Genomic DNA, 26,485 nt, shown 5'->3' on the forward strand with positions numbered 1-26,485 from the left:
AAGTTAAGATTTTTATGTGTACATTTTTAAATAGAAAACAAATTACATACTTTTTCTATTGGTAATTTCCTTTAATGCTTGAAATACCCATTGTTATTATAGTTTAAAATATTTGTTTTAAACTATGTCTTTCTTTAAATGAGGTCACTTGATTGTGTTATGGTTGAAACACTATTAAAATTATTTTCTTTCATAATTACTTTTTGTCATGACATCGTACTATACATTTCTTAAGTTTAAACGTAATAGTTTGAGGCTTAAATTTCAAAATTGTTAATAGTAAATATACTTTAGGAAGTTATGATTAGCAGTTCATGATAATTTGCATTTTTGTACAGTTCACGAATGACAGTAGATTTCATGCTCATCATTACATTCACTGACTGTTATTTTTCTTTACGTGATACAGTAATTACATAGCAAGACTATGTTTTCTGTCTGAACATATTATTTTCTGGTTTAAATCATGTGCTGACAAATGCACATTAATAACCACACATACATTGTTTGGCAAGCAAATAGAATTTTAACATAATTTCCTCAAACCAGCATAATTAAAGTTTGGGTTGCAAGAAGCCAGAGACTATGCTGACAGTACAGTGTCCAAAGCAGTAAACAACTCTGGCTCTTCTACATTGCAAGGGCACATTCATTTATATACCTACAGTTACATTAACATTGGGTCAAACTAGAATTGCAAATGAACCTAAGTTAAGCATCTGTGGAGGTGTGGAAGGAAAACAGCAGTACACCTAAAGAAATCCCATACACGAGGAATATATGGAAACTCTATGGAGGCAATGACCAGGTGTGGGTTTCAAACCCAGGATGCTGTGTCTGTGAAGCAGCAGTGCTAGTCAATGAATTACTTATTATTTTAGGTAACTGGTTTCTTCCCCCGTGTAATTAATCCCTATTCCTTACCCATGCATCAATCAGCCACAACATTTAAATCAACTGCCTGACATTGTGTAGGTCCCCAGCATCACACTGCCTCCACCTTTTTCCTTCTTCCCATAGTGCATCCTGCTGCCATCTCTTGCCCACGTAAACAATACGCACACACCTAACCATCTACATCTTAATGATAGGCACTTTAGGAGGTGGACAGGGGTCAGCATGGGCACTGCGGCTATTCAGCCCCATAGGTAGCAAGCTGCGATGCACTGCATGTTTTGATACCTTCATCTTATGGCCAGCATTAAGTATTTTAACAATTTGTGGCTTTCTATAGGATTGGACCAGACACGCAATCCTTCACTCCCACATGCATTAAGGTGCCCGTGACCCTGTCACAGGTTCACCAGTTGTCCTTTTTTGTGTCACTTTGAACAGACACTTAAGCACTACAGGGAACACACCACAAGACCTGCTGTTTGGCCATTGCCAAAGTTGCTCAGACACGTGTCCATTTTTCCTACTTCCAACACATTACCTTCAAGAACTGATTGTTTACTTGTTGCCTAATATATCCCACCCTTTGACAGGTGCCATTGTAACAAGATAATCAATGTTATTCACTTCACCTGTCACTGGTTTTAATATTGTGGCTGATTGGTGTTTATTGCAGCTTCTTCAGATAGCATGCTCCAGTGGCATTTAGGTTATTTTGCTAAATTTACATTCAATATATTTTTATGCAGAATTTAAGAGCTATTTCTTTTTACAGGTAAATGTTGGGAAGATGGACTCACCTATTGAAAAATGGAATCTAATACTAGGAAATCTGGCACTTAAACAGGTAAAAAGTTTTATCTAATGTCATTGTCATTAATTATTTTAATTACAGCTATCACCATATTTAACTTACATTTATAGAAATGCTGAATCTTTAAGCTAATCTCAGATAATGTGGCCTATGAGTGCTGCCTGTACCTTATCATTTTATTTATATTTATAATATGCTTTATTATTTTATCGTGATTTTTTTTTTTTGTAGTCCAAGTAGTTTTGTAATGAAGAGAGTAATAGATACAAGTTAAACTGTATACTTCCTAATAGGTAAATACAAAAACTCCACTCCTGCTGCTCTTTTATCCGGTGCACAAGCATATCCTCCTCTGGAGTGTTAAGTGTTATGGAGAGTAAACAGATAAACAGAACAAGCAATAGTAAGGAAATTAACAGGTATGAAAAAATATTTTACAGATCCTATATTAAGTGTCCAAATGTGACATGTACATAGTGAAGTGAAAAATGAATGCAGGAAATTGTCCACAGCAACAAATACGTGAAGCTGCTCTTTCCATCTCAAACAGTTGTATGAGGAGAAAAATTTTGGATTTAAATTTTGTGGGTTCTTGCAAAACTGATAAAAAGATTCCAAATAATACATATTACAATGTTATTAGCTTAAAGTTTTACACCATGCAATGATGTCTCTGCTGCTTTTCTGTCTAGAGCCTGAGGCAAAACCTAATCCTGACATATGAAGAGGTGCCACTTTTAGACTTTTTGTAAGGTGTTGCACATAATATGGCACTGTAGATTGCCTAGTACAAGGTATCCTTTTGTTTCTGTAGTTTTTTGCTCTTTTTCCATTTGTTTCTGTTTTCCTTTTTTATTTATTGTGCCAGTAGTTAAATCACGCTTCACATGAAGCTTATACATTATAAGTGAAATTATATGTGTACTGTACTAATGGACCACATAATTGTCATTTGGTTTTATTGTCTGCATTGCCTTTGGAGTAAGATTTGCTGGAAGATGACACATGTTATATGTTTGTTGCACATGCAAAAAAGTTCATTGTACTCTGTACTTGTGACGAAAAATCTGAGTTGTACTGATTACATCGCATTCCACTTTTTGTAAAATGAAAACCAGTTGCCACCTGCCATTAAATTCACAATATCAATCACCACTCAGCATTACAAAATTTCCGTGGCATGGACAATACAAATACTTTTGAAATAACAAAATAGCAGATAATTTGAAATATTTAAGTAGTAAGAAGTACCTTAAAACAATAATGGTTTTATTTTATTTATTTTTTATTGTCCATTCTGAATTGCTCCTCTTCTGAATATATTATAGAGCAAGTTAGCAAATTTTAATGTTTTCTTGTCAGGAGATATTTATTCAAGTCTATACTATTCTGGAGCAGTGCCCAATACCACTGCAGATTCTTTCCACAGAGCATATAAGTAATGGAGAAATTATTACCAAGGAGCTTAGTAACATTTTAATAAGCAGGCAAACATTTTTCCTTTTTGTTTTTATAAGTTACTTCTAAATGAAATTCCAGAAAAGGATAAAACACCTTACTAGTTGTGTGCATTTGTTGCTGAGCACATTTTTTCTTTGTTCATGTGTCACCAAACTCAAAGAGCATTTTCACTAAATCTGTTTTTGATGAAGCATTCTTAATTTTATCTGTAGGTATCTTTAAGGAAATTAATTGAGTTGTAAAAGATCTCAGAAATTTTTCCTACTAAGACTCTTTTCTAAGCTTATGAAGAGAATGTTGGATGTATCTAGCAAAAGTAAACTATTGCAAGTAACAGACATGTAAACAGAAGGAATAAACTGCTCTGCATCTCTTGAAAATGTAACTGGAAGTGCTGCACAAGCAAATAAAAATAACAGCTTTGAAGAAGCCAGATATAACTTGTGAATAAAATAAATTAAATGAAGTGGTGAGGGTGTTGGCTTTAAGGTCATGCCATAGCATCTCAATTGGAGATTTTTTTTCTCCCTAAATAATAAAAACCATCATTTAAAAATTGCATTTTGTGTTTACTTGTGTTATATTTGACTAATGGTTAAATGTGTTTGATGATCAGAAACATTTTGTGTGACAAACATGCAAAAGAATAAGAAATCAGGAAGGGGGCAAATAGTTTTTCACACCACTGTATGCACTGTCTAACTTCCTTATACATGCAAGGATAAATGTTGTCCCGTCCTGGCTATTATTTGATTTTTAAGGATAAGTTTGTTATTTTTTAATTACTGCATATAAGTTTGCTACATGAAGTTGCATTCTAAAGTGAGCTAAACTAGTCTGCTGTTGTGTTTTACAATGGAGCTAATGACTACTCTGGGGACCCATTGAAAAGAAAAAAAAATCCTTGAAACTCATGTAATGTATCCATTTTCAGACCAAAAATGTTATTGAGTATTGATCCACATCTTCAGATTACACATGTTGCAAAACAGTGCATTCATGTTTTTATGCTAGCAATTGATTAAAAAATAGTTAGGCTAGTCAGCATAGTAAAATGCTATTATAATGTATAATTATATATAAAAGAAACTTTCCATTGTCTTTGTAGGACACCTGTGTTGTATGTTTTATCTGTGCACATTTCATCCAGTCCCTAATGTGCACCATTAGAAGAAATGTTTTTTCTTGAAATAAATTTCATAGGGTCAGCTGGTTTCCTATGATGCTGCTGTTAAATTCATGTAGTTTGGTTCTTTCTTAGGCAGCTTAAGCACAAATCTATCTACAGTGTACATTGCTCCTGGATATGGGTGTTCACTATCAGAAAATATGCCACTATCATACCTACATACAGTGGAACCTCAGTTCACGAACATCTCGGTACATGTACAACTCGGTTTACGACCAAAAATTCGCCAAACTTTTGCCTCGGTTCATGACCACACACTCGGTATACGAACAAGCCAGTTTCCCTTTCGGTTTGTATATGTTCAGTCTCTCCCTGTGCATTTCCTGTGCAGCGAGCAAGAGAGAGAGAGCGCGACACACACACACAGGCAGCGCGAGAGAGACAGACGCACACACAGAGGCCGCGCAAGAGAGAGCACGACACACACACAGGCAGCGCGACAGAGGCACACACACAGGCAGCGTGAGAGAGAGCGCGACACACATACACAGAGGCAGCACGAGAGAGAAGCGGACACACAGGCAGCAAGAGAGAGGGCTGGATGCATTAAGGTAGGAAGGCAGTTAAAGAATGCACTGGGCTTGATTTTGTTTTCACTTCTGTTTCCAGCGATTGGTTCGTAGCGTGCATTGTTGCAATGTTATTTTTCTTGGTGGTTTATTAAATTATGGATTTTTTCAAATGTTCATATTTTTCCTTGTGCTTAAAACTCATTAAAAAAGTGCTTTTAGCCAGCGGTTGGTAGCGCTATAGCGCGAACTATTGCAGTGTTAGTTTTCTCTGTTGTTCAAGGTTTTCTCAGTGTTATTCAGTGTACATTTAGTTTACTATTATGCAGTGCATTCTATGGTTTAATTATATTTGTGCTTAAAAACTTTAAAAAAATATATATACATACAGTTCGTATGGTCTGGAACGGATTAATTGTATTTACATACAATCCTATGAGGGAAATTGCTTCAGTTCACGAACAAATTGGTTTATGACCAGAGTTTTGGAACGTATTATGGTCGTGAACCGAGCTCCACTCTATGTATATATACCTTGTGACACTAGGGGCACTGTTGCCCCGTGAAACCTGCATACAACACGTCCAGACACCAGGTAAAAGTATCAGAAATGAATTTTAATTTCTCCAATACTGCGCACAAAGCACCTCTACCTCCACAATACTCAATAATAACCAATAAGCAATACAATAACACTAATAATCAATCCTCCTCTCCACCCAGCTATTCCGTCACACTCCCTAAGAACTCTGGCTTAGTCTGCTGGGTTTCCCACAGTCCTTTAAATAGTCCTTGACCCGGAAGTGCTTCTGTCCCTCAGTCCATGTGATTCCATAGCACTTCTGGGTCAAATGAAAACTCTTATTTTTCTTCAGCCCGGGCTATAATATAAACAATCATGTCTCCCTGCAGCGGCCCCCACAGTATCCAGCAGGGCTGTGAAGCCGAACTCCATTGTCCATGATGCCCTGCGGGAATTCGGGGCACCTCCATGTTGCAGGGAGGACTCCATCTAGCGGCCTGGGGGTGCTGGCCGGGATAAACTGCTGGCCACCTCTCACAGCCTATATATCATATATCATGCCGCGTCTGTGGAGGACTGCTTGTCCATCACTGAGGCAACCACTGGTTCATAGCAGAGCAGCATAGCGCCATGAAAACAACTACGTGCCAATCAAGATTGCAGTGTACGCGCCTGTTGCCGATGGGTGATGTAAGGAACATTATAAATGTAAGGAACAGTATAACTTGGCCACTGACCTGGCCCTATGCACGTTTGCTGTGTCTGTGTATAGGAGAGTGTTAGCTCCCGCTACAGTAAATAACCCTGCTCTTCCTGTTTCATGCTGAATAAAGCTGGTTTTGCTAAAGTACTGACACTGTGACTCACGCATCACAATACACACACACATATATATATATATATATATATATATATATATCTCCATCCATTATCCAACCTGCTACAGCATATCCTAACACAGGGTAACTGGGTCTGCTGGAGCCAATCCCAGCCAACACAGGGTTCAAGGCAGGAACAAACCCCGGGCAGGGTGCCATTTGGAATTGCTACAGCTTCAGCAAGCCTGTAGTGTGATATGTGGGTCACAGACTTGAGCAAGAGAGAAGGTGAGTCCAGGTTCACAAGAAAACAGCTTTATTGTTGGGAAGACAGGAACATTCTGAAAGCATTTGTTCAAATGGGAGCTGTCACTCAAACACGTGCAAAGTGCAAGCAGGGATGATGCATCATCCTGCATTCACTACCTTCTCAGATCCAAAGAACAGATAACCTCCACAAGTGAGGAGACAGAAAGTGAGCACATGGCCAGGTCAGCAGCCAGTTAAAATGTTCCCTGCATCAACCATCAGGCGACAGATGTGTCATGCGGCGTGCCTATGAACTTGCAGTTGCATCTTTCGTGGACAAGCAATCCCTACCTGCATTAACAGAGTTTCCGTGCGCAGCACAATTTGGAGGTTGTTGGGGACTCAAAAATCTCACAGTATGTTACATGGCAGAACTGAATAAGAATGTGTCAAAATATCATTTTACATAATAAAAACATGTGTTTTGAGTGTTTGCAATACACGTTATAGCTTGGTTTTGGACTAAATAGAACTTTTATGCTCTTAAAATTTCACAATTGTGTTAATCTTTGCATGTAGATTGGCAGTAAGGTAAATGGAAGTTACAGGTCAATTGTCAGAAGCAGATTATTTTTTTTCTCTGTGATGGTGTATTTTGGGCTTAATTGTTTTAATTTGTTTTTTTTTTTTTGTTTTAGGTCCAAGCAACTGTTGTAGGATTTCTTGCAGCACTGGCAGCTGTAATTCTGGGCTGGATCCCAGAAGGCAAATTTCAGGTTGACCATGCTGTACTTCTGTGTTCAAGCAGTGTTGCTACTGCTTTCATTGCTTCTCTTTTGCAAGGTAAATCTCTCCCTAAGAAAAAGAAAATTATGGCTTGCTTTTTTGGTTTGTCCAAAAAGACATGTCTATCTATGGTGTTTGTGTATAAGTGTATAAATACACATATACAACATTTTACATATATGTTTATATAAATGTGTGTGTGTGTGTTCCATGCAAAGGTTTGGACTGGACACCCTAGGTCAAATTATATATTTTGTTGATATTTAAAAAAAATATATATAGTAAATACATCTTCAACAGCAAACAAACTTAAGCAATGACATTTTTATGAAAATGTTAATATACTGTTACAATTTATTTGATTAACCAAAAATATATAAATAAATAAAAGAGTAAATGTGGCATTTAAGTTTGGACACTCCTTCAATAGTAAGGTCTCAAATTTTAGAACTTTAATCTGGTCTGGCTTAGCTCCTTGCGTGTTTGTCTGTTCAAGAATTATATTTAGGACCACTAACGGTATCGTGCAGTGAATACACTTGACTTGAGCATTCCTAGTTTTCATACTCTTTCTAAGTATGTTTAGCAGAGGTTAATGCGCTTGCTGTTCCCTGAGCAGCTCTTCTTTTCTCCACCCTAGCGGCCCGATTCTTCTCTTCTTCGTTGGCATCTTTTTGCATTATAACTGATTAAGTCAGTGTTTGTATTGCAATTACTTAGTACGTTTTCTTCAATTTTTCACTTAAGCTGGCACTTAAGTCTTTAATCTGCCTCAAGAATGATTTAAGATATGAAGAGGTAGGGGAAGTGACGGTTAAGGTGGTAGGGATGAGAACGGTGCCCGTACTCATGCGCCGCATGACCGTCCAACTGGCCGCTGCCGAGAGTTAATTCTACAATAGAATAAAATAAAAATAAAAAGAGGAATAACCTTGGTGGTCAATCATCACCCCAATATCGGATAGTAGACATCATGTAGTATATGTGTACCAAATTTCAGGTCAATAGGTCAAATGTTTTGCGAGCTACAGGTGATTTAAAATCCTGGACAGACAAACGAATAGCCACGGTAGTGTATTATATAAGAAGACTAGCAAAATACCCGCGCTTTGCAGCGGAGAAGTATTGTGTTAAAGAAGTAATGAAAAAGAAAAGGAAACATTTTAATAATAACGTAACATGATTGACAATGATATACACATATATATATATATATATACATATGTATATATACACATATATATATATATATATATATATATATATATATATATATATATATATATATATATATATATATATATATATATATATACACATAGATATATATATACACATAGATATATATATACACATAGATATATATATATATATATATACACATAGATATATACATAGATATATACTGTAAATATACATATATACAGTGGTGTGAAAAACTATTTGCCCACTTCCTGATTTCTTATTCTTTTGCATGTTTGTCACACAAAATGTTTCTGATCATCAAACACATTTAACCATTAGTCAAATATAACACAAGTAAACACAAAATGCAGTTTTTAAATGATGGTTTTATTATTTAGGAGAAAAAATCCAAACCTACATGGCCCTGTGTGAAAATGTAATTGCCCCCTTGTTAAAAAATAACCTATCTGTGAGTTCAATTTCCGTAGCCACCCCCAGGCCTGATTACTGCCACACCTGTTTCAATCAAGAAATCACTTAAATAGGAGCTGCCTGTCACAGAGAAGTAGACCAAAAGCACCTCAAAAGCTAGACATCATGCCAAGATCCAAAGAAATTCAGGAACAAATGAGAACAGAAGTAATTGAGATCTATCAGTCTGGTAAAGGTTATAAAGCCATTTCTAAAGCTTTGGGACTCCAAAAACCAAAAACCAAAACACACCAGCAAATCCACCTCTGAATGGCTGAAGAAAAACAAAATGAAGACTTTGGAGTGGCGTGGAGTGGAGTGTTCCTGAATTTCTTTGGATCTTGGCATGATATCTAGCTTTTGAGGTGCTTTTGGTCTACTTCTCTGTGTCAGGCAGCTCCTATTTAAGTGATTTCTTGATTGAAACAGGTGTGGCAGTACTCAGGCCTGGGGTGGCTACGGAAATTGAACTCAGGTGTGATACACCACAGTTAGGTTATTTTTAAACAAGGGGGCAATTACCTTTTCACACAGGGCCATGTAGGTTTGGATTTTTTCTCCCTAAATAATAAAACCATCATTTAAAAACTGCATTTTGTGTTTATTTGTGTTATATTTGACTAATGGTTAAATGTGTTTGATGATCAGAAACATTTTGTGTGACAAACATGCAAAAGAATAAGAAATCAGGAAGGGGGGAAATAGTTTTTCACACCACTGTATATATATGCATATATACACATATACATATCTACATATATACTGTATATATACAAATGTACATAAATATCTACATATATATATATTAGGGGTGGGACTCGATTAAAAAAATTAATCCAATTAATTAGAGGCTGTGTAATAATTAATCTTGATTAATCGTATGTAATCGCACACGTAAATTTGCCCCAAATCGCAAATGTTTTTTTTAATTTAAAAGGGTTTTAGTGGGCGACAGAATCAAATAATAGACATGGACATGAATATTGTAAACTCAAGCTGTTTTCATTTCTGAAAAAAAAAATGCTTTTAAACTGCATTTGAATTCAAAACAGAAACAAAAATATCATCCCTGGTTAAAATTGGGCAGACTTAAAAATAAAGTGGTAGTTTAAGTACTTTAAGTACATTTTCAGAATGGTATTGTCTTTAAATAATAATAACCAAAATTTCAACATAAAGTGCAGTTTTTCTTAAAAAAATAAGTCAGAAACATAAAAGGTCATTTGACCAACTTAATCTTTAAACTCTGAGTAACTTTAGCCAAAATTATTTTGTACATTAGGCTAAAACAGTGTGATCATTGAACATTTTGTAAGTAGATGTAATTAGAATTACTAACGGTCACGGAAGTCCAATGATGCCCAGTAAGAGCCACAAAGTCCGCTTTCTGTAATGCATCTAATTTTGCTTGCTTTTCAGTGTGCACAAAACCATGCTTTTATCAAGGCTTCGCTCGGGTAGTTTTTTGAAATGAAATTTTCCTCCGATCAGTCGTAGGAACGCGCTTCATTCCGACTCTAACATTTTTGTAGCTGTGATGTGTGCATCAGTGTAATTGATGTACCAGGAAATCATGCATTGACAAAAGTTCCCCTTTGCTTGGAATTGAAAGTGTGATTAAATGCGTTATTTTTTGTTATGGAGTACATGCATCAAATTTTCTCAGCTACGTCCCATACCAAGGAGATGCGAGGTAAAAGTGAATCGGGAAGCGCGCATACATACTCAGTACATACCCTCTCGGGAATCGAACCTCGGATGTCGGCGCTAAAAGTGAAGCCTCTACAATTGCGCCACGGCGTGTGGCTTGTCTATTTGAGAGTATGTAGATCGGGATATATATATATATTCGCAGCATAGAAGTAGTGTGTTAAAGAAGTTATGAAAAAGAAAAGGGAACATTTTAAAAATAACGTAACATGATTGTCAATATACAGTAATTGTTTTGTGAGTGTTATTGAGTGTTGCTGTCATCAAGGATTTGATTATCATTATTTGTTTCAATCAGGGTCGTATTTGTACGATGTGTTGTGTTCAAGTTACATTCCGTGTTTGTCAGTCGTAAAGATAAAAGGTTTCATTCATCGATTTGATTTTTTACTGCATCAATAAACAGCTCGTCTTCCTCTTTATCTGAGATGTGACACACTGCATGCAGGGGTTTTTTTTTACACTGTCTTCCTTTAGCGGGACATTCACTTTTTCCACCATGTGCTTTGTTTCCACAGTAGCTGCACTTATGAATATGCTTGTATGTATCAGACGCTTCATATTTTTTTGCTGCCTTCTCAATTGTGTAATTCGGTTTTTGTTCAGCACTCTTTGGAACTGTTTGTTTTTGTCTGTGCACTGCGTCAGTTCACGTGAGCCGCTTGGTGTTCTTGCATCGAAGTTTCCCAGCTGTGCTGGTGCCATCTCATGTGATGTCCACGGCTGTATGTAATGTCAGCTAAGACCTGGCACTTAAAAGTTTCTCTCGCAGTTTCGCTGAGTTTGTGCCAAACACCACCCTGACCATCTCATCTTCCTCTGCATAAGCACAGTCCTTCACCCGTGAATATTTAGTGGCAGTGTTTCTATTGGAGTGCCGCTGAAGGACGGCCTTATATGAGCAGGCACTAAACTACAAACACCAGCGGCAGCCTGTCTATGAACTTAATTTAATATAAACTTACGGTTCACGCCGTGCTTTGTTTCCGCAGTAGCTGTACTTATGAATATGCTTGTATTTATGAATACGCTTGTATGCATCACTTGCTTCATAATCTTTTTCTGCCTTCTCAGTTGTGAAATGCCGTTTTTTGTTCAGCACTGTTTGGAGGTCTTCCTTGTTCTCTACGTACTTACGTAGGAGGCGTGATGATGTCACACGAAACTCCGCCCCCCCACGGCCATCCAGCTCAACTCCATTGCATTATATGGAGAAAAATAGCTTCCAGTTATGACCATTACGCGTAGAATTTCGAAATGAAACCTGCCCAACTTTTGTAAGCTGTAAGGAATGAGCCTGCCAAATTTCAGCCTTCTACCCACACGGGAACTTGGAGAATTAGTGATGAGTCAGTGAGTGAGTCAGTCAGTCAGTGAGTCAGTCAGTCAGTGAGGGCTTTGCCTTTTATTAGTATAGATGACTAATAAATGTATTTTTGTGTGGAAATAAAATTCATTATTTAGAAAATTTAGATTTTTGTCACATGCAGCCCACTAAGGACCTTACAGATATCCTTGTTGCCCTCGGGAGAAAGTTTGCTCACCTCTGACTTATCAGATACATATTTAGAATTTTTTTTCAGTCTGTCCTTTACTTTTTAAAAGTTCAATCTATACACATTTTCAGTTGAAATAACGACTCTTCATTCCCTGGTAAAAGTTGTGGAGTTGACTTGTGTGTATCATGCAGTTGAGCACAATGTGAGCTTCAACAGTGCTGATTTTACACAAAAGCTGAACCATGATTTTAGGCTCCTGTTTTTTAATACAGGGTATTTAATTTTTTGTGTAATTGTTAGTTCTTTTGGTATGTTGTCTTGCAATCAAAACCGTACATATTGTTTTTCCCAAATATTATAGTATTATGGTTTCAGTGGGTGTTTGGTGGTTGCTGGGCATTGTTTCTGTTACACAAAACTGTTAAATAAACTAATTGGAATAATTAAAAATTCATAGTAAAATGATTATTAAAAATGTTTTGTATTTGAAATTAATCACCAAGTTATTTCTGCTTTATAGGAATTATGACAAAAAATTGTGATTAATATGCATTTAATTTCAAGTAAAAATTTTCATCACTCAAATAATAACATTTTCATTTAACAACAGCCCTAATTAAAAGTCCAAGATATCCTGAATTTAATCAGTCTGAGCAGAATTAATTACAAGTATATTTAAAACATGAGTAGGAGACCAAGGAGTGAAGGAAAAATTAGCAAAAGTTTCCTCAAAGTTTCAGTCTCAAGCTCACAATGCCACGGACTGAGCTGGAAGATACAGGAAAAGGAATCGATCAGCTAGGACCTCTCAACGGAGTATCTGCTCCAGCCAACAGCAAATGTGGGAAAGAAACTGCGAATGCACCAAGCAATTAGAAATCGCCGCTCTCGGGTAGCATTTCTGAACCGAGCTGACTCTGCTGTCAATTACTTCCAACATCCCCTGTGAGTCAACAACATCAGCTCAAGTGGGATACGAAACTCCACCTTCGAAGCAAGAAGACTGAAACGAGCTGTCTGTGCTGAAGGTATTGCTTGCTGCACTAAGGGTAAAAATAAATTATGTAAAGTAGGATATACAGAAGAATATAGCGGGAACACACATTAGAATAGACATGCTGCTTTCTAATATAAAAGACCAGGGGCCTCATGCATAACACCGTGCAAAGAATTCACACTATAACATGGCGTACAAAAAAAACGTAAATGTGCGTATACAAAAAAAAAATCCAGATGTATAAATCTATGCGAACGCCAGCTTCCATGTTCTTCCGCTACATAAGTCCCAGTCAGGGTGAAAAGTAACGCATGTGCATGCGCCTGCTGTCCCACCCCATCTCCTCCCAGAATTACACCTCTTTGAATATACAAATCAATATAAATAGCCCTTAAGCTCAGCGTTCTGTGAAAGGCAATGGCAAAAGCACGGGGGGGAAATAGATGAATTTCAGCGAATACCAAGTGGAGGCAAGGAAAAATGTACTATTTATTAGTTTACACAGTGGTATAAACAACAAAAGGATGTTGATCGAGTGACAGAGTGTCAGAGAAATTCAAAAGCTCAAGTTCACAAAGTCGCACAGAGCCCGAAATAAAAAAAAAAGTTTTCAGATATCAAAGTCGGCATGAAAAGGCAAGTTGTAGCCCACCGTCTTGAGTGTCATATGAAAGCTTATTAGGTTACAGAGAAAAAAAAATAGGCACACAGTGGGGAAAACAGCACGAAATGTCAGCTTTAATCTCTAAATTTCCACTTTAATCCCGTAGTTTATTTTGTCATTAAAGTAGAACATCATAAACTTCATCTTAAAATCATTTAATTTACTAGTTTCTCAAATCCCTTTGTAACTAAAGTAGCACGTTAAATGCTTTGTTTTGTATTTGAGCTTCTATATGCTCTATGTGTGTAAATCACTATGTGCTTCTTAAACAGGCTTTCTCTTCCTCCGACAGGACACAGAATCCATTACATTTGTGATATTACAGCTCTCTGAATAATTAAAATACTAAGATGTATACTTGATATCATTTTCATGATGATAGGAGTTAAAGCATGTTATTAAACATGGGAACACGGTGGCACAGTGATTGTTCATGCCTCATGCAAGATGCTTGCTGCGCCATGCGTGACCTTCGATGAAATAATTTATTGCAGCAGTACTGTCTCTTTCAAACGTACTAACCTCCAATACCTGTCCTTCCTTTTCTTTCTCCAAGTAACCAATTGCCACACAATCAGCTCTGTAATAGACGTTAAGCCATCTGTAAGCTTAGAACACTGATTCTTTAAAACTTTTAAGGAACATTGAAATATATTCGTAGAGTTTGGTCTCGTCCGTTACGGGAGATGGACGTCTGAAGCAGAGCTCCGTTAGGAGCGGCTTTATTTTTTCCCTTATTTCTTATTATTTTGAGGTATCCTGTATTTACCCGACCCGAGGGGTTTCCACTACAATATATAAACATGAGTAACAAGAAAGGGGGTCAGAAAGAACCGGAAAAGAAACTTAAAGCTACATCCAAGTCTAGGAAGACATCAAGTGCGAGGTACGGCCTTTCAGAGACTGACCTGGAACAGGCAGGCGAATGCACAGACTTCCCAGGACCCCGCTCCACTGCATCTTTTCCAGTCAAGAGCAAAGGTGCAAGTGATGCAGGTCGCGAGAGCTCGCCGATTCCAGAAGATCACTTGAAACCTTGTAATCCGTGCTTTCATCCACTCCTCGCGAACCTGAAACATTGGCTATAACCGGGGTTGCCACTCCACCTGCGGAGCACGAAAGCCGAAACGATTTGTCTGAACTGAAGGAAATGATCACAACATTGGCCACGGCGATAAGTGAGCTTAAGAAAGACATTCAGAAAAATATGAAGAAAGATAATAAAGACTTGGAAATGCGTCTATACAATCGTTTTGACGCAACCTTTAAAGGTATGCTGGGGAAAATTGAGGAACACATTCAAGAAAATACGTCTAAACTGAGGAAACTTGCCTATCAGCTAGATGACGTTAAGCAGACATTCACGGCCGAATTAAAACAGCAGAACAATTGGCATCTAACGCCAATGGAAAAGCTGCAGCTGTGAATTGCGAATGCAAGAAACTCGGAGACAGACTTCCGGCTCTGGAAGATGGATGCAGAAGGAATAATATTAGAATCAAAGGTCTACCTGAGAATCGTGAAAGTCCAAACCCAGTGAAATTCACAGTTGAACTATTCTCTAAAATAATTGGAGATGACTTTAAATTAGATACCGAGATAGCAGCAGCTTATCGCATACGCGGATCAAATACCTTTAGACCTAGGTCTTTTATTGTCCGCTTCGAGAGATTACCATGTAACCTAGATGTGATGGCACTTCTAAGACACAAGCAAGAGATTATATTTGAAAATAACCACATTCATATTTTCCCTGATTTCTCCCCCATAACAGCTACTAAACGTGCAGCCTTCTACAACATTAAACAGCGGTTATGGCAAGCTGATATCAAATACAGCCTCTTGTATCCTGCCAAACTGAAAGTGGATGTTCAAGGCTAATACTACATCTTCTCCAGCAAGGAGGAAGCAGAAAAGGAATTAAGAAAGCTGATCCCAACCTATTCTGAAATATCTTCATAGTACATGTTTAATTATTCCATCCATCTTGTCGAGCCAGCCCCAGCAAGAATAAAGCGCAAGGCAGGAAAAATCCAGAGCACCTGCTCCTCGCTAGCGCTGCGGCACCGTGTCCTCACATGTTTAATTATTAACAATATAGATTATTTAAATGAAGTTAAAGTTTTATCTGTATAATAAACATATTTTACTGCATTTCATCTTAAAAATTATTTCGTCATCGTATGTAAATACGCGCTTTATAAAGTGGCTCAGGTTGTGCAATGTTATAACTGTATAGCAAGTTTACAGTGAGGTAATTGTACTTTTAATTACAAAGCATTCTACAAGGTGTAATTGATGGACTGATTGAGTGTGTTTATAGTTCTTGGGATAAAACTGTTTCTGAACCGTGAGGAAAGGCTCTGAAGTGTTTGCTGTTTGAGAGCAGTTCAATAGACAGCATGGCTGAGGCAGCATGTGCTAGATGCTGTATACCAATAATTCTCTTTGCAGTCAGCTGCTGTAGAGCTGTGATTCCCCACTCAGATACAGTGATATAAGCACTCTGAGTGGTGCAGTTAGAGTAATATGGAAAAAGATGATCCGCTGTGGCAACCCCTAATGGGAGCGGCTGAAAGAAGAAGAAGAAAAAGGTGCAGTGAGAGTAACGACACTAAAGCAGCTATTGTATTTAGAATAGTTTGACCATTCTGTGGACCATTATATTGTTACAGGTTAATTACAATTGGATGCATTAAACTAATAAACAGTATGTGGTTAATTTCAGTGTATTTATAAAGCTGCATCAGGGATGTGGATCTAAAAAAGAAAGGGAAACCAAACTGGAACAGTAGCACTGCTTTGATGCTGGGTGCCACAAGTCTGCAAAACCGAGCGCAGAACTTGCATACACTTGGGTTGGAGCTACCATGAAAATGTGCGTGGCTTTATGCCAAGTTTAGGTTTTATACATCACGATTTGAACATGGAAATGTTTGTACGCAACATTTTTGTGTGTACGCACTGTTTATACATGAGGCCCCAGGAGAGGAGGTATATTTAAGTAATAACTTTGATGTAAACCTAAAACAAGTCTAGCAAAAACTGATGAAAAAGTACAGGAAAATATGAGCAAAACTGAGGGTAAAATCAGAGTATTTGATGCTCACCTAGAAGAACTTAAGCAAACATTTATGACTCATAGTGAAGAAGTAGAACAATAAACATCCACCGCTGACAAAAACTGCTGAAGAATTTGAATGCAAAGTGCCTTGTGATAAATTAGCAGAATTTGAAGATAGATATAGAAAGAACAACATCAGAATCAAAGGACTTCTTGAAAACCATGATAGTCCAAACCCAGTGAAATTCATAGCTGAACTATTTACCAAAGTAGCAGAAGACTTTAAAGACACTGAGATCTCATTGTATAAACAATGTTGTGATATCCAGTATAAGTAACAGATAACAAAATACTGTATATACAGTCCTTATACCTTATTACAGATTTATTTTTTTTTTACTTTTCAGATTAAATACTTTCAAGTACAAAACCTGAATTAACTGTGTAAAAACATAAAGCAAAACCAATTTTGGTTGTTGGGATAATTAATTTTTAAATTAAGATTTTATCTTATTTTATTTTATGCAAACGTTTCCTATATGGATTTTGATTGATGCTTTTCAAAACCAGTTTGGTTAGAATTTCTCATAAAGTACAAAATTTGTTCCTCTTTTAAGGTATTATCATGGTTGGTGTTATAGTTGGATCCAAGAAGACTGGAATTAATCCTGACAATGTTGCCACCCCAATTGCTGCAAGTTTTGGGGATCTTATAACTCTTGCTATTTTAGCATGGATCAGCCAGGGTCTTTACAATTGCCTAGGTAAGTTTTTTTAGTCATAAATGTCAATGAATGTAGAGAAATTATTTTTAACTAAGTAAGAAACCACCAGTTTTGATGTGTGTGAAATTGCTGTGTTGTATGCTTATTATGTGAAGACACAGGTATTGGTCATTTTTCAGTAATTTTTCTTGAATATCAACATTCCTTGTACAAAATGTGTACCGGGACAGCACAGTAGTGCAGTGGTTAGTGCTACTGTCACTTTGATTCATTACTGTATTCTAGTTTTTCCTTCTGCATCGTCAAACACATGCAGCTTAGGTTCACTCTAAATTGGCCTCAGTTTGAGGCATAGTTGTGTGTTTGAGTAAATGTATGTTTTTTTCCCTTGTTTAATTAAAACTAGTTATTACTAATACTTAACTCCTTTAACTAATTATTTCAGGATACAATGGAAAAAACATGAGAATGTTTAATTGATAATTACGACTGAGTGAAACATACAAGTGAAAATTAATTATATTTTTAGAACAACTTGGTAAATATGAGCTACATTCAAAAAGATTATGTTAGAACAATGCAACATAGTTTTCATGCCCCTTCAGTATAATGAAATGGTCAGAAGTGTAAAAATTTGTGCTTAAGCATAATAGCTTAATAATTGTTACATTTACCCATTGGAGGATATTAATATGTCCATTACAGTTTTTCACAATTACTTTGCTTCATGAAACATTCCTAACATTCTCACTACTTAATTAGTCAGTGCCACTAAAACAAAAAGTACATTTTACATCGCACAAATCACAACAAACAAAATGTTTAGGCACACTATTGTAATGTCAGACATGAATGCAACAATGTTACCGTAACAACATAACCTTACAAGCCTCTACATTACATTTGCTCAACAAAACAAAAAAAAATCGCATGCATGACTGTAAAACATGTTACTGGAACATACTCAAGACGGTACAATGCACCAAATAGCCAAAAGAAGAAATACTCCCAGCACTGTATACACAACAGCAAAAAAAATATCCATAAACCGAAAATCACAACATTGTACTCAACTAAACTTCATGTAGAATTTAACAATGTTCACTGGAAATCTTTACTGGACCTCTTGTTGCTCATGTCTGTCTGGCCACATATTTTTATCCACTTCACACCTTTATATTTTCTGTTGCAATATAACGTGGAAAAATTATTTTTGAATGGCACACCCACCCCCTATGACATTCTGCTGGTATGTCCTCACAAGCTGTTTCCATTGCACCTAGCAAGGACATTTGGTCATGAGACCAATGGTCACATACTTTCCATCTCCATTTTGAAAAGAATTCCTTGATTGGATTCAAGAATGGAGAATAGGGTGGGAGGAACACCATTTGTATCCTTGAGTGAGGACTGACCCATTTATGGATAGCATTGATTCTGTGAAAGCTAACATTGTCCCACACAATTACATCATTTGGCAAGTCTTTTCTGACCAAACCTTTCTCCTTTTGTGGAATGAGATTTGTGTACAGAATGTCTAAGAAGATAACCAGTTGTTGAGTGTTGTAAGGCCCAAGAATGGCTCTAAGAATGACCACACCATTCTCTGCGATGGCTGCACACATTGTAATACTGCCTCTTTGCTGGCCTGGGACGTCTACCATTGCTTAATGACCTATTACATTTCGTCCGTATAATAGTTTTGTTGGTCTTAGTGCAATTTTTTTGTGTATATTCTGTAGGCCACTTATAAATAGTTTACTCATGCTTGCACTGTTTGATCTCAGTAATACTTTGGTAATTTTAATGTTTTTGTGTTATTTTACTTTAGTTTTAAGTAAATAACACTGGTTTTCCATCAATCTCATTAATAAGCTACAATTAATATCCTAAATCAAAAAGATTTCTACAAACGTGTTTTTAAAGGATGCAAAATATTGTCTAACTAGCAAAATACCCGCGCTTCGCAGCAGACAAGTAGTGTGTTAAAGAAGTAATGAAAAAGAAAAGGAAACATTTTAATAATAACGTAACATGATTGACACTGTAATTGTTTTGTCATTGTCATGAGTGTTGCTGGCATACATATATATATATATATATATATATAATATATATATATATTGTGGTGAAATGTTCTGGTCCAAATAATTTTCCACAATACACAAACAAAGGTTTGGGGACCGTCCCCATATATTGTCGTCCAGACAATAAAGAATAAATGATTCAAAGTCTTAAATCAAAACAATGAACAGTTTAGTTCCAACAAAATGGCAAATTTATAGGGAAAAGGATTATGGGACAGGAAATGGTTGGCATGAAAACAGGAACCGGAATTAACATCATAATGATGAGACGGAAGTGAGGTGCTTTGATGGAGCGGAAGTGGCGTCATCATGGTTGGCGGAAGTGATGTCATTGCGCCATTTTGGAAGCCGGAAGTGGGGGAACTTATTTTTCTTCAGATTTTCTGTTGAGCAAAAGAGATTTAGGTAAGTACCACGTGACAACCCTCTATCTCGCGATGTTTCACTCACCTTTAGGCTCTTTGACTGCCTCCTAATCGCACATGTGTGACATGACCCCCCCCTCAGCCCAGACCCATCGGGTCGGACGACCTGCACCGAGAGGTCGTGTACACGAGAGAGAGCATCTGCGTTGGCCTGTAAGGAACCCTTACGATAAATGACACTGAAACGATAAGGCTGAAGATCTAAAAACCACCTAGTGATGAGAGGGTTAGACTCCCGATGAAGGGACATCCACTGTAAAGCAGCATGATCCGTCACCAGAGTAAACTCATGCCCCAATAGGTAGTACCTTAAAGACGTGACAGCCCACTTAATCGCCAAGGCTTCGCTCCACCGCAGCATACTTGGTCTCCCGGTCCAGCAGTTTCCGGCTAAGGTACATAACGGGGTGTTCAGCACCATCAACGCACTGGCTCAGCACGGCACCCAATCCTGTGGCGGCGCGTCGGTCTGGAGGATGAAAGGAACAGAAAAATCAGGAGATCTTAAAACAGGTGCTGACGTAAGGGCCAACTTTAAGTCACTGAATGCTTTATCCACTGCATCATCCCATACCACTTTTAAAGGTGCTCGTTTCCTTGTTAAATTAGATAAGGGCGTAGCAATTTCTGAGAAATGCGGTACAAAATGGCGATAGTAACCTGCCAATCCCAAAAATGCTTGTACCTGCCGCTTATTTATCGGACGGGCCAATTCAAAATGGCATCAATTTTAGAACATTGTGGTTTAACAACCCCCCCTCCCACTAGGTAGCCTAAATATTTGGCTTCCTTCAACCCAAAGAAACATTTCTTTGGATTAATACGAGACCTGCTGACGCTAGCTTGAGAGTATTGTTTTAACCTGCCATACATGATCCTTCCACGTGCTGGAATAAATGACAACATCATCTAGGTAGGCAGCACTATATGAATTGTGGGGCCGTAGCAGTGTGTCTACCAGACGTTGGAAGGTAGCTGGCGCCCCGTGCAAGCCAAAAGGAAGGACCTTGTATTGCCAATGTCCACTGGGTGTACTAAAAGAGTTTTTCTTTGGAGTCCGCTAAGGGAATTTGCCAATACCCTTTGTCATGTCAAGAGTAGTTAGGAATTGAGCGTTCCCTAACCGATCAAGTAAATCATCCACTCGGCATGGGATACGCATCAAATTTAGAGACCTGATTAAGTGCGAAAGTCATTACAGAACCTCCATGACCCATCAGGTTTAGAAACTAAGACAATTGGACTAGACCAAGGGCTATAGCTCTCCTCGATAACCCCCAGTTCTAGCATTCGTCTAATTTCCAACTCTACTTCCGCTTTCTTTGCCTCCGGGAGCCTATAAGGTCTTTCTCTGACAATCACTCCAGGGTTAGTAATAATGTCGTGAACAATCACGCATACGTCCAGGTATCTCGTCCACAACTTTGGGGACAGACAAGATAGCCGCCTCGAGATCTTGTCGCTGTTCAGATGTTAATTCAGGGCCAAAATTAAGGTGGGCACATGACATAAAGAGAGAACGAGGCTGACTGGATGAGGGATCAGGCTCCCTATCCTTCCATGGTTTCAGCAAATTAATATGATACACTCGTTCACTCGGTCGATGATTCGGTTGTTTAACCAAATAATCAACGAGTCCTTTACTCTCCTTAATTTCATACGGGCCTTGCCAATGAGCTAACAATTTTGAATGAGAAGTTGGGACGAGTACCATCACACGATCACCCGGGACAAATTCCCGGATGGTGGTGTTTCGGTTATAATAACGGGACTGCGCTGCTTGTGCTTTTCCAAATTTTCTTTTAGAATCGGCCTGATTTTCTCTAGTCTATGCGTAATTGCGATATATTCAAGAATATTTGAAGTAGGGAGGACCTCCTCTTCCCATCCTTCTTTTAGCATGTCCAAAAGTCCTCTGGGTTGTCTTCCATATAATAATTCAAAAGGAGAAAAACCAGTAGAGGTCTGAGGGACTTCCGATAAGCAAACAAAACGAGAGGAAGCAACTGATCCCAGTTTCTTCCATCCTCGTTAACTACCTTACGTAACATCTGTTTTAAAGTTTGATTGAAGCGTTCCACCAACCCGTCAGTTTGGGGATGATAGACAGACGTTTTCAGATGTTTTATTCGAGTAATTTGGCTACTTCCTGAACGTCTCTGAAGTGAAAGGAGTCCCTTGGTCCGTTAAAACCTCTTTGGGGATCCCAACACGGCGAATATCCCTACTAATTCCCCGCGATGTTCTTCATATTAGCTGAGCGCAACGGAACAGCTTCCGGAAAGCGAGTGGCATAATCTACTAGTACCAAAATATATTTAAAGCCTTTTAACGAGGGTTCTAGTGGTCCTACGAGATCGACTCCGACTCGTTCAAAAGGAATATCAATAAGGGGAATAGGAACGAGAGGAGCTCGAGTCCTTCTTGGAATCTGGCGAAGTTGACACTCTGGGCAGGAAGCGCAAAATCGCGGACCTCCTCATTAATTCCCGGCCAATAGAATCGGAGTTTTATTCTCTCCAACGTTTTTTCGGAGCCTAAGTGGGCTCCTAGAAGGTGAGCATGTGCTAATTCACACACCTTTCGCCGAAAAGTGCGTGGAATTAACAACAATGATCGCACTTCTCCCTCGTGTTCTGCCACTCTATATAATAATTCATTTTTAAGTACAAAGAACGGCATCGGTGGCATGGGATCCAGGGTTGTATAACCCTCAGTGGATACTACTGCATTTCTAATAAATTTTAAGGAATCATCGTTCCATTGTTCTCTTTTAAAAGAGGACGGGGTTAATAGGAATTGGGCAGTTAATTCTTGTATTGGGTCCTGTGCGACCTTAAAAGGTGGGTTTTCTGTCGCCACGCCCTCCACGTTAACTGTACTAGTTCCCGCAGAGGTCGATGGGACATCGATTCCTTCACATTGGGTACCCGTATGGGTCCGTGCTACTGTGGGACATGGCGTGGAGGCAGTCGGAGCAGTATTCTCCATTACTAAGCCTAAATGTTTTTTAGGTACAGTTACGTTAATACCGCTAGTAATTTTATTCCAGTCCCTACCTAGTATAACTGGAAAGGGGGGATCCGGTAATACAGCCATGGCCATGCTCGTTAGGTTATTGTTCACCGATATCACACATCTGGCAGTTTTATAATACCGGACATCCCCATGAATACATTTAAGACTAGTTTTTACCTTAGTCCACTGTTGCGGTAAAACGAAACGGGCAGCAACAATGGAAATGTTACTCCCGGAATCAAACATTGCTCTTACCTTCCTGCCATTTATGATAACTGCACCTGTATAGGGCAGAGATAAAGGATTAGACACTGTGGCACAATACCTTTCTCCCTTTACTAATGAGCAATCCATAGGCTCGATGTGACAGTTGGGGGACAGATGTCCAATCTCCCACACTTGAAACAGCGGGGAAGACTAGCACATCTGTCCCGTTTACGGACGGCAGGCTCGGGAGTTTGTCGGGTGGGCTCAGGAGCTGCCCCACGTGCCTGTTGGGTTGGCGAGAACCGTTCTGACCGCCCTGATTTACAAGCCGCCCAGTGACGCTCCGTGATTTGTATCAAGGTGTCCATATCTAACCATATATAACTTGCTGGGCGATGTTCTCAGGGAGGGCATGCACAAAAGTCTCGCACGCTAAAAGCTCGGCCACCTTGTGCGAATTATTGATATCGGGCCGTAGCCAGCGACATACTTTTCCCCAGGCTTCAAAGCCCTGGGTTCTTATTGGTCTTTCCGGATCGAATTGCCACTCCCTCCATTCCCTCGCCTGCTGTTCCGGGGATACGCCGTAGCGCTTGAACACCTCCGTTTTTAGAGCGTCATAATCAGCGGCCTGCTCCTCAGTTAGATCATAATAGGCCCTCTGCGCCGTTCCCTTCAGGTAGGGAGCCAGTTGGTACGCCCATTCCGACCTCGGCCACGCATTCCGCTTAGCGGTACGCTCAAAAATCAAAAAATACGTTTCAATGTCATCTGTCTCCGTCAATGTAGTCAATGCAATAGGTGGTGACCGAGCGACCTCCGTCCGTATCCCTGCAGCAGCACGAGCATTGGCTTCCGCTACTTGGGTCCTCGTCTCGCCCATCTGTAGTTTTAAAGTCTGAAGATCGCTCATGATGGTGTTTAGGGCGGTGTTCAGGTCCTGTTCCTCTGACATCTTGAAAACAGGCGAAAAACAATCCTGCCGGCTACGCCAATTGTGGTGAAATGTTCTGGTCCAAATAATTTTCCACAATACACAAACAAAGGTTTGGGGACCGTCCCCATATATTGTCGTCCAGACAATAAAGAATAAATGATTCAAAGTCTTAAATCAAAACAATGAACAGTTTAGTTCCAACAAAATGGCGAATTTATAGGGAAAAGGATTATGGGACAGGAAATGGTTGGCATGAAAACAGGAACCGGAATTAACATCATAATGATGAGACGGAAGTGAGGTGCTTTGATGGAGCCGGAAGTGACATCATCATGGTTGGCCGGAAGTGATGTCATTGCGGCCATTTTGGAAGCCGGAAGTGGAGGAACTTATTTTTCTTCAGATTTTCTGTTGAGCAAAGAGATTTAGGTAAGTACCACGTGACAACCCTCTATCTCGCGATGTTTCACTCACCTTTAGGCTCTTTGACTGCCTCCTAATCGCACATGTGTGACTATATATATATATATATATATATGTATATATATATATATATATATATATATATACTGTATATATATATATATATATATATATATATATATATATATATATATATATATATATAGCAAAATACCCGCACTTTGCAGCTGAGGAGTAGAAAATGAAAAAGAAAAGGAAACATTTTGAAAATAACGTAACATGATTGTCAGTGTAATTGTTTTGTCATTGTTGTGAGTGATGAGTGTTGCTGTCATATATATATATATATAATATATATATATATATATATATATATATATATATATATATATATATATATATATATATATATATATATATATATATATATATATACACTGTGTGCACAATTATTAGGCAAGTGAGTATTTTGACCATATAATTTTTATTACGTATATTCCAACTCCAAGCTGTATTAACTTGAATGCTTATTGGATTTAAGCACGTCAGGTGATGTGTATTTGTGTAATGAGGGAGGGTGTGGCCTAAGGAGATCAACACCCTATATCAAGGTGTGCAGAATTATTAGGCAGCTAGTTTTCCTCAGGCAAAATGGGCCAAAAAGAGATTTAACTGACTCTGAAAAGTCAAAAATTGTAAAAAGTCTTTCAGAGGGATGCAGCACTTTTGGAATTGCTAAGATATTGGCGTGTGATCACAGAACCATCAAACATTTTGTTGCAAATAGTCAACAGGGTCGCAAGAAACGTGTTGAGAACAAAAGACGCAAATTAGCTGCCAAAGATTTGAGAAGAATCAAACGTGAAGCTACTAGGAACCCATTATCCTCCAGTACTTTCATATTCCAGAGCTGCAACCTACCTGGAGTGCCCAGAAGTACAAGGTGTTCAGTGCTCAAAGACATGGCCAAGGTAAGGAGGGCTGAAACCCAACCACCACTGAACAAGAAACATAAGTTGAAAGCGTCAAAACTGGGCCAAGAAATATCGGAAGACAGATTTTTTCAAAGGTTTTATGGACCGATGAGATGAGAGTGACTCTTGATGGACCAGATGGATGGACCTGTGGATCAGTAATGGCACAGAGCTCCACTCCAACGTGGAGGTGGGGTACTGGTATGAGCTGGTATTTTTAAAGATGAGCTAGTTGGACCTTTTGCATTGAAGATGAACTCAAAATCAACTCCCAAACCTACTGCCAGTTTTTCGAAGACACTTTCTTCAAACAGTGATACAGGAAAAAGACCATGATTTTTATGCAGGCCAATGCTCCATCACTTGCATCAAGTTCTCCACTGCGTGGCCAGCCAGTAAAGGCCTTAAAGATGAAGGAATAATGACATGGCCCCCTTCCTCATCTGACCTAAACCCTATCGAGAACTTGTGGGCACTTCTTAAACGCTAGATTTACGGGGAGAAAACAATACACCTCTCTGAAGAGTGTCTGGGAGGCTGTAGTCACTGCTCCACAAAAAGCTGATCGTCAACAGATCAAGAAACTGACAGACTCCATGAATGGAAAGGCTTATGACTGTTATTGGAAAGAAGGGTGGCTATATTGGTCATTGATTGATTGATTGATTTTTTTTGAAATGTCAGAGATGTTTATTTGTAAATTTTGAGGTGTTTGTTTATTATTCTCACTATAACAGATGAAAATAAACAAGTGAGATGGGAAAATTTTCATTTTTCCTTTAGTTGCATAATAAATCTGCACACTAATAGTTGCCTAATAATTGTGCGCACATATGTATTCCCCTGATGATGTTCA

General features: G+C 38.4%; 1 protein-coding gene across 1 annotated transcript in view; it reads left to right on the plus strand.

Annotated features, from left to right (window-relative positions):
- The window catches only part of LOC120534597 (solute carrier family 41 member 2-like), a 75,887-nt gene that overhangs the window by 21,736 nt on the left and 27,666 nt on the right, over positions 1-26,485 (plus strand). Inside the window, exons 4-6 of the mRNA XM_039762186.1 lie at positions 1,670-1,741; positions 7,156-7,300; positions 17,451-17,597. Of these exons, the coding sequence (XP_039618120.1) occupies positions 1,670-1,741; positions 7,156-7,300; positions 17,451-17,597 (364 nt within the window). The remainder of the gene's footprint in view (positions 1-1,669; positions 1,742-7,155; positions 7,301-17,450; positions 17,598-26,485) is intronic.

Source organism: Polypterus senegalus, chromosome 8 (assembly GCF_016835505.1).
Source record: "Polypterus senegalus isolate Bchr_013 chromosome 8, ASM1683550v1, whole genome shotgun sequence".
NCBI lineage: Eukaryota > Metazoa > Chordata > Cladistia > Polypteriformes > Polypteridae > Polypterus > Polypterus senegalus.